This window comes from Tripterygium wilfordii, chromosome 14, assembly GCF_013401445.1.
Source record: "Tripterygium wilfordii isolate XIE 37 chromosome 14, ASM1340144v1, whole genome shotgun sequence".
Classification (NCBI taxonomy): Eukaryota; Viridiplantae; Streptophyta; class Magnoliopsida; order Celastrales; family Celastraceae; genus Tripterygium; species Tripterygium wilfordii.
This window is the reverse complement of record NC_052245.1, coordinates 11587245-11604402: the sequence shown is the minus strand read 5'-3', so window position 1 is coordinate 11604402 and position 17158 is coordinate 11587245. Positions and strand designations below refer to the sequence as shown.

The 17158-nt window shown below is 36.7% G+C and overlaps 2 protein-coding genes across 5 annotated transcripts; one reads left to right on the top strand and one right to left on the bottom strand.

Annotated features, from left to right (window-relative positions):
* Positions 1 to 572: 572 nt before the first annotated feature.
* Positions 573 to 5171, top strand: LOC120014990 (adenylate isopentenyltransferase 5, chloroplastic-like). The gene is made up of 2 exons (XM_038867155.1): positions 573 to 3672; positions 3857 to 5171. The coding sequence occupies exon 2, from the start codon at positions 3865 to 3867 to the stop codon at positions 4855 to 4857; it is 993 nt and encodes a 330-aa protein (XP_038723083.1). The 5' UTR covers positions 573 to 3672; positions 3857 to 3864; the 3' UTR covers positions 4858 to 5171.
* Positions 5172 to 7093: 1922 nt separating this feature from the next.
* LOC120015403 lies at positions 7094 to 15464 on the bottom strand. 4 transcript variants are annotated; one of them, XR_005471747.1, is made up of 6 exons: positions 14761 to 15464; positions 13090 to 13603; positions 11823 to 11958; positions 10446 to 10690; positions 7600 to 7669; positions 7094 to 7234 (listed from the first exon to the last, which is right to left on the bottom strand). XR_005471747.1 is itself a non-coding variant. In XM_038867818.1 (4 exons), exons 2-4 carry the CDS (start codon positions 13563 to 13565, stop codon positions 10496 to 10498), a joined length of 807 nt encoding a protein of 268 aa, XP_038723746.1. In that variant the 5' UTR covers positions 13566 to 13603; positions 14761 to 15464; the 3' UTR covers positions 10140 to 10495. The 4 variants fall into 4 exon arrangements, 2 of the variants coding, with proteins under 2 accessions (XP_038723746.1, XP_038723747.1); XR_005471748.1 differs by lacking the exon at positions 7600 to 7669; XM_038867818.1 differs by lacking the exons at positions 7094 to 7234; positions 7600 to 7669 and having other exon boundaries at positions 10140 to 10690.
* Between the last annotated feature and the right edge of the window lie 1694 nt (positions 15465 to 17158).

The following is a 17158-nucleotide window of genomic DNA, read 5'->3' as shown; positions in this document are numbered from 1 at the left end:
AAAGAGACAATGCGTTGACCTATGACAATAATACACACCAAAGATTCTCAACATTATAATTTTCAGCCAACTTTGACATGTGGAGAAAACCATTCTTGCCAAGCTAATAAGTTAAATACTCCATAAAGACATCAGCAAAGTTGCTCTTATTATGCTCTTAGCAGGTATAAAATGATTTCCCAACTTTGGAAAATTTCAAAATATGCATGGAAATGGAGGTCATCAAGAATCATCAGCAGAACATTGTGGGCTCAAATGAACAAACAACCATTGAATAAAATAAGATGGACAGATAATATACCTTAACTTCAATGTCTAAAGGTCTACATATCATAGTATATAAAGGTTCCGCATGGGGTCCTTTACAAGGTTTATTATGATGCAAGTAGTGCCAGAACTTATATAAGGAAAAAGGTTATGATATTACCCATCATTGATGATTGGACACCATGAACCTCTAATGATTTATGCTCTTCATGACCCATGCGTGCGGTGTAATGGGTCCTGCTAATCAATTGCTGAAGATCAATAGTAGCTAGCATCCTGAAGGCATAGATTAGGAGTCATACGTATAGCATAAGCAATGTGACACGATATGAAGAGGAGATGGATTCAAATTTTAATACCATCACCATCCGAGCCTTCATCCCAAAAGTTTGGGGTTGGCGATATGAGTTTATGAGAAAATCAACGGGAATCCATCACGTGTATTCTTTTCCGCCATTTATTTCTATCTAGAATCATATTTTCATCAATTTCTACTGAATTCATACCATTTCTTACTACGTCAAGCCGTGTCTTTATAGGTCTGACTCCTTGCTTAGTACTCTCTTGTGTACAAATTCTCTTGATTATCTTCATCGTCGCATCGCTATCTCTATGTTGTACATACCCATACCATCTTAAACATTTTCCTCACAATTTATCTTCAATTTGTGTTACTCCTACCTTACTTTTTGTTACTCATCTCCCATGTAATTCAATCATTTGTTTGTTTTCTTGTCTGCTCTTACTAAAACACATTCATATGTTTTGTTTTATTCCTACTTAATTTAAATTTATTAAAATTCAAACCTTGCATCCATGTCTCGAGCTTCCAGTTAACTCTCAATATTGTTTCATCTATCACAACTATAGCATCCGAAAAACAACATGCATCGAGGTACCTCCTCACCTTGGATATGTCATGTGAGTTCATCCATCACTATAATAAATAAGAACGTGCTTAGTGCCGACCTTTGGTGTAAGCCTATTGTGATGTGAAACTCCCCTATAAATCATCTATTAATCTTAACATTAGTTACGACTCCTTCATACATATCCTTGATAATAGTAATATAACTAATAGAGACTCTTTACTTCTCTAAAATCCACCAAATTATTTCCCTATGCACCCTATCATATGCATCCCCCAAGTTCATAAGTACTTAATAGAGGTCTTTCCTTGTGTCTATATTTTTCTACTAGTTCAGTTAATCTGCTTGTAAGTGACCCTATGTTCCAAGTGTCTATCTTAATCCTATAATCACGGACTAACTTCTTTACCCCCATCTGTCCATAATAGGAGAACCTTTGTCTATATCTCACCGCATCTGAGCGCCCAAGCAGACCGACGCTTGCGTTGACGCTCTAGCATGCGCTTGGATTCGACTTTTAATACATGCACTAAATTAAAATGCTAGTGGAAACTTCAAATCACGCTCCAATAAAATTTATTAAGGTTCAATGATTGGTTCGTACGTTGATAGAGCTAGAATAGTCAATCAAATGGGAAATTGACAATCAAGTTATATCAAGCTAAGAAACTAATGAGATTGTGGAAGGCCTTTTTATCTCATCATTATTGTATGTTGTTAAGTGCGACTTCCATTCACATTTTGATACTCTAAAAGCAACTTTTTTTTGTGCTCAAATATGCACGCTCTAGCCATCATATTCACCAGATAAAGATATGTATATATATGTTTGTACTATCTTAATCCATAGCCTCTCACTTGATTCAAGGTGTTCATATTGTGAGGATGCAAAAGCTTTTGACAAATTTTCTGGTACAAGCATTAAAATATATATTAATTAGTGGTCAAGTTGATGTCTCAGATAAGGTTAATTAAGTATTCTTTTCCTAATGATTAATCAATAAGATTCCCAAAGTTTTTTTTAAGTAAACCCTTATGTAGTTTTCACTGCTGGTCTTCGCTTACAATGATAGAACGAGAAAAAAAAAATGATTATACTGGGATGGGATTACCTTTCATAAATATTATAAAATGCTATCTCATTTTCACGAATATTCTGCAAAAAATATAAATCAAGTGTGCTCCTTTGACATGCATGCAAATTTTTTTTTTTCTTCTTTCTTATTTAATCTAGGAGAAAAGCATTAAGATATTCTAATAAGAAGAAAGAGTTTTACAGATGTGTGTTTATAATTTGTTACCAGTAGCCAGCAATGGAATTATCTATAAACATGAGGCATCAAATGGGAACTATATTCCCATCCATCACCGAATGTTAAATTGGGTCCTTTCATCACATAAAAATATTATTTTTTAGGTATCAAACCCACTAAAAAGGATGTGGCCACTCATTTGTTGAAAGCAACCTGCCCATACAAATTGTTGGTCATGGGTGCTATTTATTTTTTAATGGGGATGGGGAACACATAAATCAAAAATTATAAAAACCCTAATTCAACACTGAAAAAACAAATGCAGCTAGCAGAATCCTCTTATAAAGTATAGGCAAATAAACTACTATTTGCTTTTGACCTATATGAGTAAGAAATGTAGCACAAAAGTTTGTGTTTTTTATAGATATCTAAATCGCACCAACAAAACATGAATAAAAATCAATGTGGTCCCAATATATTCTTGATTAAGAACCAAAAGGCAAGTCAACATGACCCTTTGAAATTTGACCTAACCTTAGATTAGCCTTATAGGTCAGTATGACACCACGGTATCACTCTGCAACAGTAATCCAAGTACATGACTAAGGGTGTAAATAAGTTCTTTTACAATCATACTCAACTCCTTCACCAAAAACATCAAGCTCAAGGTAACTTCTTGAGATTTAAATTGTCAAGTTTGAGATAGGCTAGTTTAATTAATATTAACAGAGTTCTAATTTATAGCGTGAACTTGAAATCTGGCATGAGTAAGTTGATCTCAACAAAGGCCCGGCTCTTTTCCAAAAAAAAAAATTGAGGCCAGGCACAAGGCACATATCTTGTTCTCTAAACCAATGACCTTAAGCCAAGTATCTTAGTGAAACGATTGAAAGCAGCCCTCTCTATTTACACTCTTATTCACAGGAGGTTTAAACATCTAATTCTTGTCATGCTCATTCCCTCTCTAGTCACTACCCCCGTATAAAATCTCCTCCTCTTCAAAAACCCAGCTAGTGCTTCTCTAGAGTTGATTCCTTTTTAACTTAATGCTTTCTACAAGAAAAGACATAAATTTCTCTATATATATAGCTATGCAGTGCTCAAAATAGAAAGCCAAAAAACTAGCTTTGGATATACTAGCCCATCTCCTACTTTCTTCATTTCTTGAAACTTTTCCTTCTAAACCTCAGTCTTTCTCTATATCCCTCTCTTTCTTCCCTGCAAAAATAGAGATTGTACGGACATTCTCCTACGCCAGTAGCCGCATCTTTTTGATTTTTAAGGTACAGTGGTCCATGAATATATGTGGGGTAATTTAGTTTCTATTTAAATGTTGTTTATTTAAGACTTAACAGGCTCTTCACTTTCTTCATTGAGTTTACTTTCAGTCTACTAAAAAGAATACTTCCAGTCTTACATTCTTACTCACTTACGTACCTCTTTCTCTTGGGCCAACCCCGTAAGCAGCTTGAAAGATGAAGCTCTGCATGTCCACAACCTGTAAGCAAGTACAGCCTCTAGTGAACTTCCAAGAAAGACTCAACCTGAAATCCTTCTTTCATCGGAAAGATAAGGTCATATTTGTAATGGGAGCAACGGGCACTGGCAAGTCAAGACTTGCCATCGACCTAGCAAACCAAATTCCAGCAGAAATAGTTAACTCTGATAAAATACAAGCCTATAAAGGCCTTGACATCGTCACTAATAAGGTCACTGAAGAGGAGTGTCGAGGGGTACCTCACCATTTAATAGGCACAATAGACCAAAATTCGAACTTCACAGCCACTGATTTCCGGTCCCATGCATCACTTGCATGTGAATCCATCGTGGGTCGGGGTCGATTGCCAATCATTGCCGGTGGCTCTAATTCCTACATCGAAGCATTGGTGAACGAAGATCCTGAATTCCCATTGAGGTATGAATGTTGTTTTCTCTGGGTGGATGTGTCACTGCCTGTGCTCAATTCATTCGTCTCAGAGCGAGTTGATAAGATGGTTAAGGCTGGCTTCGTCAGCGAAGTCAGAAAAATGTTCAAGCCAAACGCAGATTACTCACGGGGAATTCGTCGAGCAATTGGCGTGCCTGAAATGGATGACTACTTACGCAATGAAAAAATTGTCGATGAGGAAGCTCGTGCTAGGCTTCTTGGAGCAGCCATTGCAACGATCAAAGAGAACACATGCATGTTGGCGTATCGACAGCTGCAGAAGATTCATCGCCTTCACAATCAATGGCTTTGGAACATGCATCGAATTGATGCCACTGAAGTGTTCTTAAAAAGCGGAGAAGAAGCCGAAGAAGCTTGGGAGAAGCAGGTGGTGAGACCCAGCACCATGATCGTCGAACAATTCCTTGATGAAGAAGAATATATGAGAAGCATCGTATCTCCTGATACTGTGGCCGCCATTACGGCTGGTTCAGGCGCGAAATCGGTGCCTGTTGCGGCCGTTGCAGCGGCATCTCTTTGAAAACGGACGGGTCCCAAAGAATCTATTCTATAATCTATACCTTGCATACTCGTGATTATGACGCGCGGCATCCACTTCCACGTGGAACGCTGGGTGTGTTTATACTTTATACTTTTCTTTTCTTTTCTTTTCTTTTCTTTTTTAATTTTTGGCTTTTTTGTGGAGAAAATAAATATGAAGTGCTAGTGTGCTATTTTGGTATATCTTACCCAAGTGACTAAGTGAGAGGTGGATTACCGATGAGAGAGGTGATTCGATTAGTAATCGACTGAATTAAACATATGTGTGTTCAAAGTTCGATTCTAATGAGAAACATATTTTTCAACGATATTATATTTATAATATATATAGATTTATATTATGAAAGAAATTGCAAGGAAATAAACCAAAGATTATTCTAATGTAGCAATCGCAATGTGAAATAGTTGGGTCAGATTCCATGACAATTAGACTTAAATTTGCAAGCATTGTTTTTGGGTCGATCTACTAAAAATTGGGTAATCGAGTTGGATCCAAACACATGTTAAGGAATTGGACATCTGCCTCAGCTTGATTGTTTATGCATTCATTTTATCACTTTCGTTTACTTCAATATAGGGTTAATTATACTTTATAACATGGAAAGATAAGAGTTTTTTATGTTTTGATCACTACTCATAAATTTTGTTACGATGTCACCATCCAAAGTTTCGAAATGAGACAATTCAATGGTCCGGGCATATTTCATACAGTGACATGCAGAGTTGATTTTGATGTGGCATCTAATTAACCATTATTGGTCAATATATGCTTACATGCCATAACTCTCTCTAAAACTTCTATAAAAATAAAAAATAAATTCCGACCACGTGTGTGTGGAGGAGAGAGTGGCGGTGGCCGTCGATGATTCCTTACTCTACCTCTCAATTTCATTATCGTCATGCCTCACAAACGTTAACTGATTGCCACATCAGCTAGGTTAACCCTAACCAAAAATGAGTGAAATATGCTCAGGTTATTGAATTGTCTCATTTTGAAACTTTGGATGATGACGTTGTAACATAATTTAATTAAGTTCTATCTTTTCGATATTGTAAAGAATAATTAACGAATACAATACATGTAAAAATTAATTAACATTACATCGAGCAGGTATGCACCTAATTTGCAAAGTACCACAGAAATCATATGATGTTAGAGCACCTACATCAATTTCTCTTAAAAGATTCCCTAAAATACATATCAAATGTCACTTTCCCCTATTTTACAGATTCTCTATCCAATCAACACTGCATCAGATTACCTATCATATTCTCTATCGCATTAAAATAATATCTCTTTCTCTTTCCTTTGTTTATTCTATTTATATAAATTACTTCTATTTAAAATAATAAATTAATTTCATTTAAAACAATAGATTAATTATATTTAATATTAATCAATTAATGTTATTTAAAATAATAAATTAATGTTAATAAAAATTGGAAAAGATTTTTTTTGGCTTGATTTCATGATCAGGGAAAAAGAGACGTTGGACAGAGGAGAGAGAAAAGTGAGGAGAGAGAGGAGTGAGGAGAGAGAAAGAGGAAAGAGGAAAGAGGAAAGGGGGAGAGAAAAAGGAGTGAAGAGAGAGAAAAAAAGAGAGGAAAGTAATAAAAAGTATCATTTTATGTTTAGAGAAATGAATAGGGATTTTATAGGGAATTATTGTTCATGTTCTGTAAAATAGAAAACCTCTAGCTAATATGACGTAGAACTCTATTTTGACAAAGTTATTTATAATTGTTCCCTATTCATGTTTAGGTAATCTAATGTATATGCTCTTAGGGATCAACATAAGCCACGTGGCAAGGCTTTTGAGTATCCTTGATTGTGTACCAGAATGGTAAAAAAAAAAAAAGGGAAGCCTTGAAAAAGGACAAAAGGCTACAAAACAGTGGAAATGGTAGGTCCAGTCTAGGAATTGTTTTCCTCTTTTTGCCATATGATTCCGACATATATAATATTCCAATCACCACCCTCATAAATCATGATTATTAAAAGAAGAAACATAAGAAGAATGGCCTGTATGTACATCCAATGAAATGCATGTTTGGTGAAGGAAATTGTGGGTCTTGTTTATGCTTGATCTACAGTTCAACTAGTCATATTCTGGCGAGTTCCTGATAATAATGTCTCAAAACTGGCAAATTGTGGGTCTTGTTTATGCTTGATCTACAGTTCAACTAGTCATATTCTGGCGAGTTCCTGATAATAATGTCTCAAAACTGGCAAATGGAATTTTCTTTTGTATTTTCAAGGAATCATATTCTGAAAATTTTAACATACCAAACAGAGGAATAGGATCCAGTTCCATTTGCAGGTGGACAAATGCATCCTCAATTCCTGAGATGGTAACCTTTAGAAAAAAAGAAAGAGATCCAAAAATTGAAGTTAGTAACACTAGCAAAGCATTTTCATATTCCATAAGAAATAAATTTCATCACAGAGTTTAAATGGAGGAAATTCATTGTGCAACCATACAAATGAATTCTACTTGCAAAAACACACAGAGGACACTGCCAAAAATACACTGAAGTGCATAGTCTTTGGTCAAATTATGAAATGGGACAAAAGGCCAAGGGAAAACGTAAAAGAATCATGCACCATTCCTTCTCAAACTGTCTTGTCCTTCATTGTCGATAGATATGATTGTGAATTTGTGAGGAACAAACATATTGAGCTACGACAAAATAATAATCAAACATATTGAACAAAACGTACGTGATGGTAATCTTTCATGGCAATGCTACGACAAGAGTACCGTCCAGCATGCTACATCAATATCTTTTGACTGCCAAAAAAACGTTCAATCAGTATGGATTGTCATTTTTCCAGAACAAGTATATTGGGGTTTTCAGCTTTTAGACAAGACTAATATAAGGAAGCTTGAAAATATTTTTACAGTATTCTTTCAAAAATAAAAACAGAAACAGGTAGAGATAAGCCATATCAAAACCGACCATAAGCCTCCTTGATTGAATAGAGCATGCACCTTAGCAAGATTGAGCTTGCAATAACTCTCAAGTACATTCCCAGAAAATGCACATATACACACACACATACAAAACATGGAATGAAAATGATTGCTGGAAGGAGATGCAATGTATTTCAGAATCAAAGTCAAGGACTATATACTAACAAATTACTGCACGAGTATACAAGAACCAAGAATTGACATGTTTTATGGCAGGAGCTGCCAAAAGAATCAAAGTCCAGGACTATATACAAACAAATTACTGCACGTGTATACAAGAACCAAGAATTGGCATGTTGTATGGCAGGAGCTGCCAAAATGTCTTGGGTCAGCCTGAGCCATGAATCAAACCCCACCAATTTCAACCATATTCTAAAGAATCTTAGCCCCCACCTTGTACTCTTTCCCCTTCCTAATCTTAGTTTAATTTTGCTGATATTATTTAGTTCATCATGGTTTTTATGTTGTCTGCTACTGGTCTGTTTTATTTTATTGGGCAAGTCTCTTGTACTCTTGTGCAAATGTTATTCCAAAGCACTAAATCCCTCCCTTTGGCATTCTTGTCCATAGCAGATGATGGCATCAATGGCTTGTTCACTAGTCAAAGACGCAGAGTTACAAACAAACTAGTGAGAGAGACAAGGCTTTGGCTTTGGCTTGACTGGTTGAGGCTTGATGACACTTGGCTAGAATCGCTATACCGCAACCACCCTATCCCTAATCTATTATGCATATGTTCAAATCATTTGCCGTCTCTCAATTGTGATTGACATCATCGGAATACATTCATAGCTTGTGTATTATACACTGCATATTAATACCAGTAGTTTTTAAATATTCTATTAGTTAAATGTTTTTTATTAGTATATTTTCAATAAGGTAAAAGAACAGAAATATGACATACAAGTCATATTTTTAAAAATTAAAGAGTGTTTGGATTGACGGATTTGGGGGAAGGGCAGAGAAGGGGAGAGGAGAGGGAAGAATACTTTTCCCTCTCTCATGTTTGGATAGATAAAAAATGAAAGAAAGAAAATTGGTTCAATTTACTAATTTATCTTTTTTTTGTTAAAGTATTATGTATAAGGATAAAATAGGTTTTTAACTTATAAATAACTTAATTAGTTATCTCTTCCCTCCAAATGACTCCATTTTGGGAGGAAGAATTTTGACAAAAATTTAATGAAATCTTCCCTCTAGATCCCCCCTTATACCAAATAAGAGAATTGGAAGGAAACTCCCTTTCCCTTCTTTTCTCTTCCCTCAAATCCCTCAATCCAAACACACTCTAATACTCATGCTCTTATCTTATCAAGATAAGGAAGTCCTTCTGATGCCTCTGAAGAGGCTACAGAACGTCTATGAATCTCAGAATAACTTTACAGCTACATAACCAGAACCAAGAGTTATCTTGGCGATCCAACATTCTTTGAGCATGGAAAGAATTGACACCTATAGTTACATGAATTCTGGTGACAAAGCTTGGAAACAATATCTCTACCATCCAATTGAGAAGATGCAAGTATTAGCCCTTTTTAGATATCGTGCTGATAGCTGAAGTCATCAGCACTAGATTATGAGTGTGTGCAAGTGAGTGCACACAAAAGAACTCAAATTATTTTTTAGATCTAGTAAATTCGTCAAATTACTCCATAGTTTTATTCTGTGCATCGTAGAGATGACCTTATAACAATTTTCCTAATATAATATTTCAGACTTAGATTTTTCAACCAACCAAGACAACAACTGCAGGTTCAATTAAGAAAAAACATTTTCATGAAGAAACTACACTTTATTATTTACAATATGCCTTATCTGGCCCTTCGAATGTAGGCTTTAAATTCCGTGGCCATAACCAAATGTCTAGTTGCTGTGTAAGCTTTGTTAACCCCACACTGAGGAGACCATGGGAGGTTGTTTCCAGAATTTGAACTTGTGGCCTCTAGGGGTGGTGGTTAAGCAATTTTACCCCCAAGCCGCAGGTTTGCCCTCAAATGAAGCCTATAGAATAGTAGCATAGAAAGAAGAAGAAAAAAACCCCTTTTATGTAGCATAACTGTCACACAGGCCCAAGTCCATTCACACTGCAGACAGTTTAGGCACAACAAATGGTCCAGAATCATATATTTATACTTGACTGACTTCCTAATTCATCAACCTATCTAGCGGAAAAAATGAATTGGGGCTTCTTCTTCTTCTTCCTTTTTCCACTTCTTTTTGGAACAGAGTACAGTTGAGACAATAATGTTTTTAGATCACGTGTGTGTCAACACAGGCAGGATAAAGCTTCAGAATAAATTGATTTTCCTTTCAATAAAAACTATGCAGCCTATACAAATAGATCCTGCTTGACCAAAGAGATCTCAAACATCTCCTAGCATTTGATCAATAATGTTAATATTGCAAGTTGATTATGCAGTAGATAGAAACAGCTGGTAACCAATCATAGATACAAACATCTCCTAGCATTCGACACAAAATTTTTTAAATGATAAAGAATGCACTGAAGCACCAAGAAGGTGCAGAAGAATATTGAGAATGACTTATAATGATAAAATAGCAGGAAGTAACCAAACCTCTTTGGCTTCCTTACCTTCTGCTATTCATTTGATTCATTTGGAGGATAAACCTCTACCCATTCATTCAACTTGAGAATATGTGATCAACGGCCAAGAAATAACTTCCCACAATCATGAAAGAAGTAAGCCCACTACGAGCCATCCGCAACCAAATTCCATGGAACAATAGATTCCTGTCAGCAGGGTGGATCCCTGTAAGTCTCTCAAACCTATTCCCAGGTCGATTCCACTTGAGAAACTTCCTTTCCATAGAAATATACTGCAGCAATGAAATTATATCACGGGGAAGCAAGACAGAGGCATAACTGCTGATATCATAATATTCAGAACTGCAACCAGGAAGTTACTTTTAAATTAAATTTGAAAAGAGTGCACACTGAGATATATAAACAGAATTAATTTTCCCTTTTGCTGCCCCATTCTCTCTTCTCTCCAATGCTAAGGTGTAGGACAACCCAGACGTCCATGATTTACTATTATTTTTCTGAGGACTTGTCCGTGCTCTAAGCATATACACTTGAGCAAGAGAATTACTTTTATCATCCAAAAAAAAAAAAGCAAAGATTCCTCCATAGACACTTTCTTAGTCACCTGGTTGGATTGCCTTAGGTTCTGGGGCACTTCCTTTTCTGGGAACATTTTTGATCATCTGTTTATCTCCCTCTTCTAATTTGTTTGGGTTGCACCCCCTTGGTGCTTGAATAAAATTTTTTTTTTCATTCAAAAAAAAAAAGAATCAAAACTATTCAACTTTGTTATGGCAGAGTTGTTTCACTTAAGGTACTTTATTTTCTCTAACGGCCACTTCAAATGAGAAGATACCAGTTTACCTATGGAATAAGAATAAAATATTAGCACAAATTAGTCATTATCAAGAAAAGAGCCACATTTTCATCACTTTTCGTCATGACCTACGGAGTTTATATTGCCACCTGAAATAATGTGGTGGATTTGAGTGCATTCTACTGAATACTTACAGTTTAGAAACCTTCTTTCCTTAAGATGACACAAACCTAGGTTAGTTGTTGTTTAAGGTTGAATGTTTTATCACAAGCAATAATGTACCTGAACAACATTTTTTTCCTTTCAAAAAAATGTACTTGAACATAAAAAAGAGAACCCAGCATGTTTCTGCGATTGAGCAGGAAAGATGTAGCAGCCGGTGCAAATGCTAACATCATCAACGCATTCTCACCACCTAAAAGCCTCTAAGGACAACTGGCATCAATAGGATCAAAAGTAACTCAGAAAGAGAAAAAGTGATGGTCAAACAAGAAAGATCATTCTAACACTCATCATGACAGACAGATTCAAAAGGCTACCATAACCATCAACATGATACCATTAAAGTAAATAGAATATAATTTTCAAGTTAAATGTAATTGTTGTACCTTTGGCAACACAGTAGACTGAGATCGAATTTTGGCAGTGTCGAAACAATAAGATCCTGCAGCTGCAACTGAGCCTGAAAATCCAGCTGCAAGACTAACCGCTAATGGCGATAGTGGGCCAATTTCTTCATCAAATCTGAGAGAAAAACAAGGATCCTGTTGTGAGAGAGAGAGGAATGCAGTAATTTATTGTATTAAACAGCCATAATGAAAAAGTTACCACTATTAGTGCATTGAATTGGAAGACAGTAACTAATTTGGCTCACACAAGTTCAATATCACATGCTTTCCCTTGCTCTTATAGTCTTATAGATGAGATATCTCCAGGTTGATTGAGGAGGTAGAACAACCATGACGAAATGCTGGTTATGTGTTCTCACAGTTGGAGATTTTAAAAAGAAATTGTGGAGGTAGCTCATTCTTTGGCATGGAGAAGATGTTGCTAAGGATTTGACATGTCAACAAGCAAACTACAGCTGAGTCCCTATGGGACCTTTGCAAATACTAGAGGTTTTAGAATGGATGTCTCACAGAGAAGAATAATGGTCGCCATTTGAGTGACACAACAGTTAACCAAGCCATTCATTTCTTTGCCAACCCAAATGACTTATATTTCATAGAGCAACTAGTGGTGGTGTATGTCAAGGAATTTGTGAGACTTTATGGAGCTCCAATACCTGTAATGATGAATAGAGATTTGATAGCCACTACCCACTTTGCAAAGTGCCAGGGGTACAAAATTGAGATTGAACACCTATTTCCTACATCCACAACCGTATAAATAATTGGGGCAAACCCCTTGACCAAATGGAATTGAATTCTAGGGCATTGGGATAACTATTGAGTCCCACTCTTACAACACCACCAACAACAACCAAACTAGCATCAGGTTGGCTCAATTTGAGGGTTTGTATGGTAAGAAGTGTAATAGCCTAATTGGTTGAGATGAATAGAAACTTCTAAATTTTGAAATTGTTAAATGTGCCATGGATACAATCAATGTGATTGGAGAGAGGTCAAAGGCATCTCAGGATGGGAAAAAAAATGCAAATTGCGGGTGATGGGACACCAAGTCAAGTGTCATCTTCAAAAGCATTCAACTTTTACAGCAGATAGGTCTATCTGTGGTTTAGGGCCTTGATGCAGAGAATTGGTAATGTTTACTCTAGAAAATAAAATCATTCTCTACCGTTTTGCCAGCTGATAACAACAGGTGTTTGGTGATGAAACTGCATTGCAAGAACTACTAAAGTATATATTTTCAAACCTGGGTGGAGGATCCATCCCAACCGCCTTCCAGTCAAGCATTGCTTGGTGAATGAAGTGCCATGTAGAGAAGAATATCCCACCAAAAACAGAATCTCGAACAACTCCAGATTGAAGACCTGTCCATAATGCAGAACATCCTTCCAAAGAGATAATATCTGATGGCCTCTTAACATCACAAACTGAAGGTGGTTTCCCAGATCTAGTTATCATCCATGGGTAATTTTGCAAGGCACCTACCATATGGAAATGCTTGGATGTTAAGGTAGATAGAAGGCCAACAGAGTGGTTAACTGCCATCTTATCTTGACTACATCCAGGAAGTAACTTTGCAAACACAGGTGCAACAGCACCGCTTTCTGTAACTGATGTAAAACTTGGAATGCAAGAGGCAGAGGCCACTTGTGCACGGGTTTTGATCAGCTCAAATGGAGAGTTTATGAGTGATTCCATAGCACCAGAAACCATTCCTGCCATGAGGGCCTCCAAGACATACAAATCCTCTTTGCGGCCATCTGCCAAGAGAGCAATTTAAACAAAATTAAGGGGTTGCAAACAGTAGAAGTATAACTAGGTAAAAAAAATTTTAGGTTAAACAATTCCCCAGCACAAGCCTCTGAAGCCTTACCCACCAATGCAAGATTTGAACCAACAATCCAAGGTTGCAGTAAAGCAACTTACCATCGATTTTAACTACCAAAAGTAATATAAAACGCCAAGGGAAGTGTGAGGTGGGGATTAGCCAATACTATTTCGACATGCAACATTTAGACAGACTATTGCATAAGCAGCCTATTATCTTCAAATCTTCATACTTTTGCAACTCAATCTCATAAGTTTCACCATTATGAATTGTCAAAATTTTCTCCAAAGCCTTAACTTGTTTGAATCTTATAGTCCAAAAATGACTTAACTTTTCATGATGCTATTTAAGGCTGTCTACTTCTCATAATTCCCTAAGGTCCAAATTTCACATAAAGCCCAACGAATTGATATAGCATATATAACAAAACAAGAAGTAAAAAATGCACATACAGATCTCTTTATTTGCTAAAACTTGTTCTCTCACAAATCATTAAGTCAGTTAATCTATCATTTCTGCAAAAGTACTTTTATATTTTCTAATTTCTTTACTCACGCCCCATTGAGGCATTGAATCAAGTAAATTTATCTTTTCATGTACATTATTCCGAAGTCGAAATGATCCTATTTTGACTCAAAAGTGAGAAGAGTCAACCGCTGGGGTACCTATTCATAAGCTAAAATAAAATAACGTATGACATATATGAAGAAATAATAAAGGATCACAAGAATTACTGAATAAATTTTCTACCCTAAAAATAACTTAAAGATGAGAGTGCTAGTTTTGAACTGAAGAAAAGGGGGCTCGTTCATGCTAATTTTGGACAAGGAAAGTATGCTTCAACGAGGGCTTATGGTATTGGAGCAAGAAACTCAACGCTATACTAGCTGTAAATCCTCCTTACACCACTGTAGACTTGCACATAAAAGAACAACGGATTCGTATTGTTCTGTCATGGATTTTTCAAAAAATTCACAAAACCTAGACGCATAACCCACACGAAACACCCGCAGCAAAACCAATACCACATATCAACGCAAAAATAAAATCCCTCTCCATTCGTGATTAAAAAGAAAGGAAAGAAGATACCTGTTGGAGGAGTTGATCAGTTGCGGTAGAAGAATGAACAGAGGAAATAATGTTCTACGGTGGCTGAGAAGAATTCTCCGGTGGTTCATGGTCCGGACTGGGAGCAGAATGGTTTTCTAGATGGAGGCAGCATTTTTCAGGGTATAAGAGGGACAGAGCGTAAAATTGTATTATAACCGTTGAACAAATGCGAGTCAATTCGCGGTTTTGACATTTTTAGGGTTTCGGTAATGGCATTGCTCTGGTCGAATTCATGCGCCTGTAACTGATTGATCCAAACCAGCAACTGCCATGCTACGATTCCCAGACCCTCAATCTCAGAAACCCTAGCTGAAAATCCGATTATTATTCCCATAGTCCGTTCAGTATGGATTGCTGAAACACCGACTAAACGTCTCCAATCTCTTCAAATCACTTGCCGTCACACGAGTTCGGGTCCTACAATAGAGGTTTCCCAGTCCCGGAGTCTTCATCAAAGGTAACTTCCTTCTTCATATATCTCTGTGTTTGAGATGGATGCTTACCCAAAAAACAAGTTTGAGACTATTTGCACCTCACTTAATTAAGCATACTTCCATCTAAATAACTCCAACAAAAAAACATAACCAATAATGAGTAGTCTTTTTTGTGTTACTTTAAAAAAAAACACAATTTACATCCCTTCAACCCCTAATTGGTTAATTCTCAATTTCTTCCCTACAGAGGTGGCAGCAATGATGACGGTGGAGATGGTGATGGAGGTGGTGTTGACGGTGGTACAATTACAATATCTTTAGTTCCCACCTTTGCTAAGCCAGAGTGAAAGCCGCTCTGCCAAGAGAAGCTCAGCAGTGATGTTCAAGGGTCAGAAACATGTTGGGGGCCAAAGGATTGCAAAGCACCCAATTGTCATGGGATTCTTGATGTGGGTGTTATTGAGATGGAGGAGGCAGGTTAATTGGGCCACAAAGGATACTTTTTTTTTGTTTTTGACGATAAACTCCCTCAGTCTGCTTACTCACGTTCTCTATCGTCACACACGAAAATAATTTGGTTTGAAGATGGAACCTGGAGGAGGGTAGTGCTACAAACTACAAAGTATGGTCGACTTGTAAAGCTGGATTTTGTGATCTAGAGGACACAACTATGGATGTATTGGGAGGATGTCTGGTGAGGTGATGACTCTTACATTGGGTTGTTGCAGGCTTGATGTTTGAGTTGAAGGTAGGGAAAGAAGAACAAGAGGGTGATTTTAGGGTTGAAATGGTAGGGATAAGAAGGGTGTTGTACTGTTGTTAGATGAGGGTTTTTGGATGGTTAATGAAGTGTACTTAGTTAAGTGGGATGGACAAGTTTCTATTTGAACATCCATTGAGATAGTACAAAAATAACGTTTATATGATCTTGACAAGCGCCATATATAACCGAGCTAACACATCTCTTACAGAGTCTCCTTTCCACCGACCAAGATTGAGCCAATAACTCTCACCAAAGAGAAAGCATCCGAAGAGTCCGTATGGGACACAATAATCAAGACCGAGTAATGTCGAACATCACTACTCAATAACCCATGATGACCAAGGAACACACAAGTCCAAAAGAAAAACCGATCCTACTTAGGAAATGAATCAGGATATGATTAATCTTCTTATAAATCCATCTAATATTAGGGAGAGATGTACTTCTACCAAAATTTGAACTTATCTAAGTCGTATAAAAGGGGACATCGCGCTAAAGGGTATACGACACTTTACTTGCTATTAGAGAGAGCACTCTCAATTGATAATTGATAGTTTATTGATTGAGCGTCGAAGAGATTCTTCGTCCCCCGAACACACTCTCGGGTCATCTTCAACAATACCGAGAATACTATTTGACATTAATCCTCCATCTAAATATGTCACCAATGCCATCACAACATATCTATTAAACACATTTAAAACGGTCAGAGACATCAAAAACGACTTTAAAGGCTTTTCAATACAGATCATGATATCACCATTGACAAAAGTATGCATAGATAGAATCTCACGTGAAAAGAGCAAATAAATTTGTTGACATATGGAAAGACAAATAATTGAAACTCCTTTAGAATAAAAATAAGATCAATCACCAATATACCCACATTGAAATCCATGACCCAATTTTCCATTTTATTTCTCTGGTAACATAAATATGGGAGAGATCCAGTGTTAAAAAAACGTTGTAGTAATATGATGAGATCCCACATCGATAAAGAAAAAAAAATGAAAATTGATAGATTAAAAGTTTCCACAACCTAATACAACTCACAAAACTCACCCGAGCCGAGTTTACACTGGTTCATAACAGTTTCAAGTTTCGAGTTCGACTTTCACTAACCATCCTCTTGAATACACCAAATCGGGTTGCATCCGAATCCGTGACAACGGTCTGTTGC

What these genes read in the sequence shown, in the direction of transcription:
- LOC120015403 (XM_038867818.1), bottom strand. Translation starts at nt 13,565, where the DNA reads ATGGCAGGAATGGTTTCTGGTGCTATGGAATCACTCATAAACTCTCCA. An exon ending in GGGATGGATCCTCCACCCAG is followed by an intron (nt 11,959 to 13,089) that starts GTTTGAAAATAT and finishes TTTTTCTCTCAG; the next exon opens with ATTTGATGAAGAAATTGGCC. An exon ending in AGTCTACTGTGTTGCCAAAG is followed by an intron (nt 10,691 to 11,822) that starts GTACAACAATTA and finishes TCATTGCTGCAG; the next exon opens with TATATTTCTATGGAAAGGAA.
- LOC120014990 (XM_038867155.1), top strand. Translation starts at nt 3,865, where the DNA reads ATGAAGCTCTGCATGTCCACAACCTGTAAGCAAGTACAGCCTCTAGTG.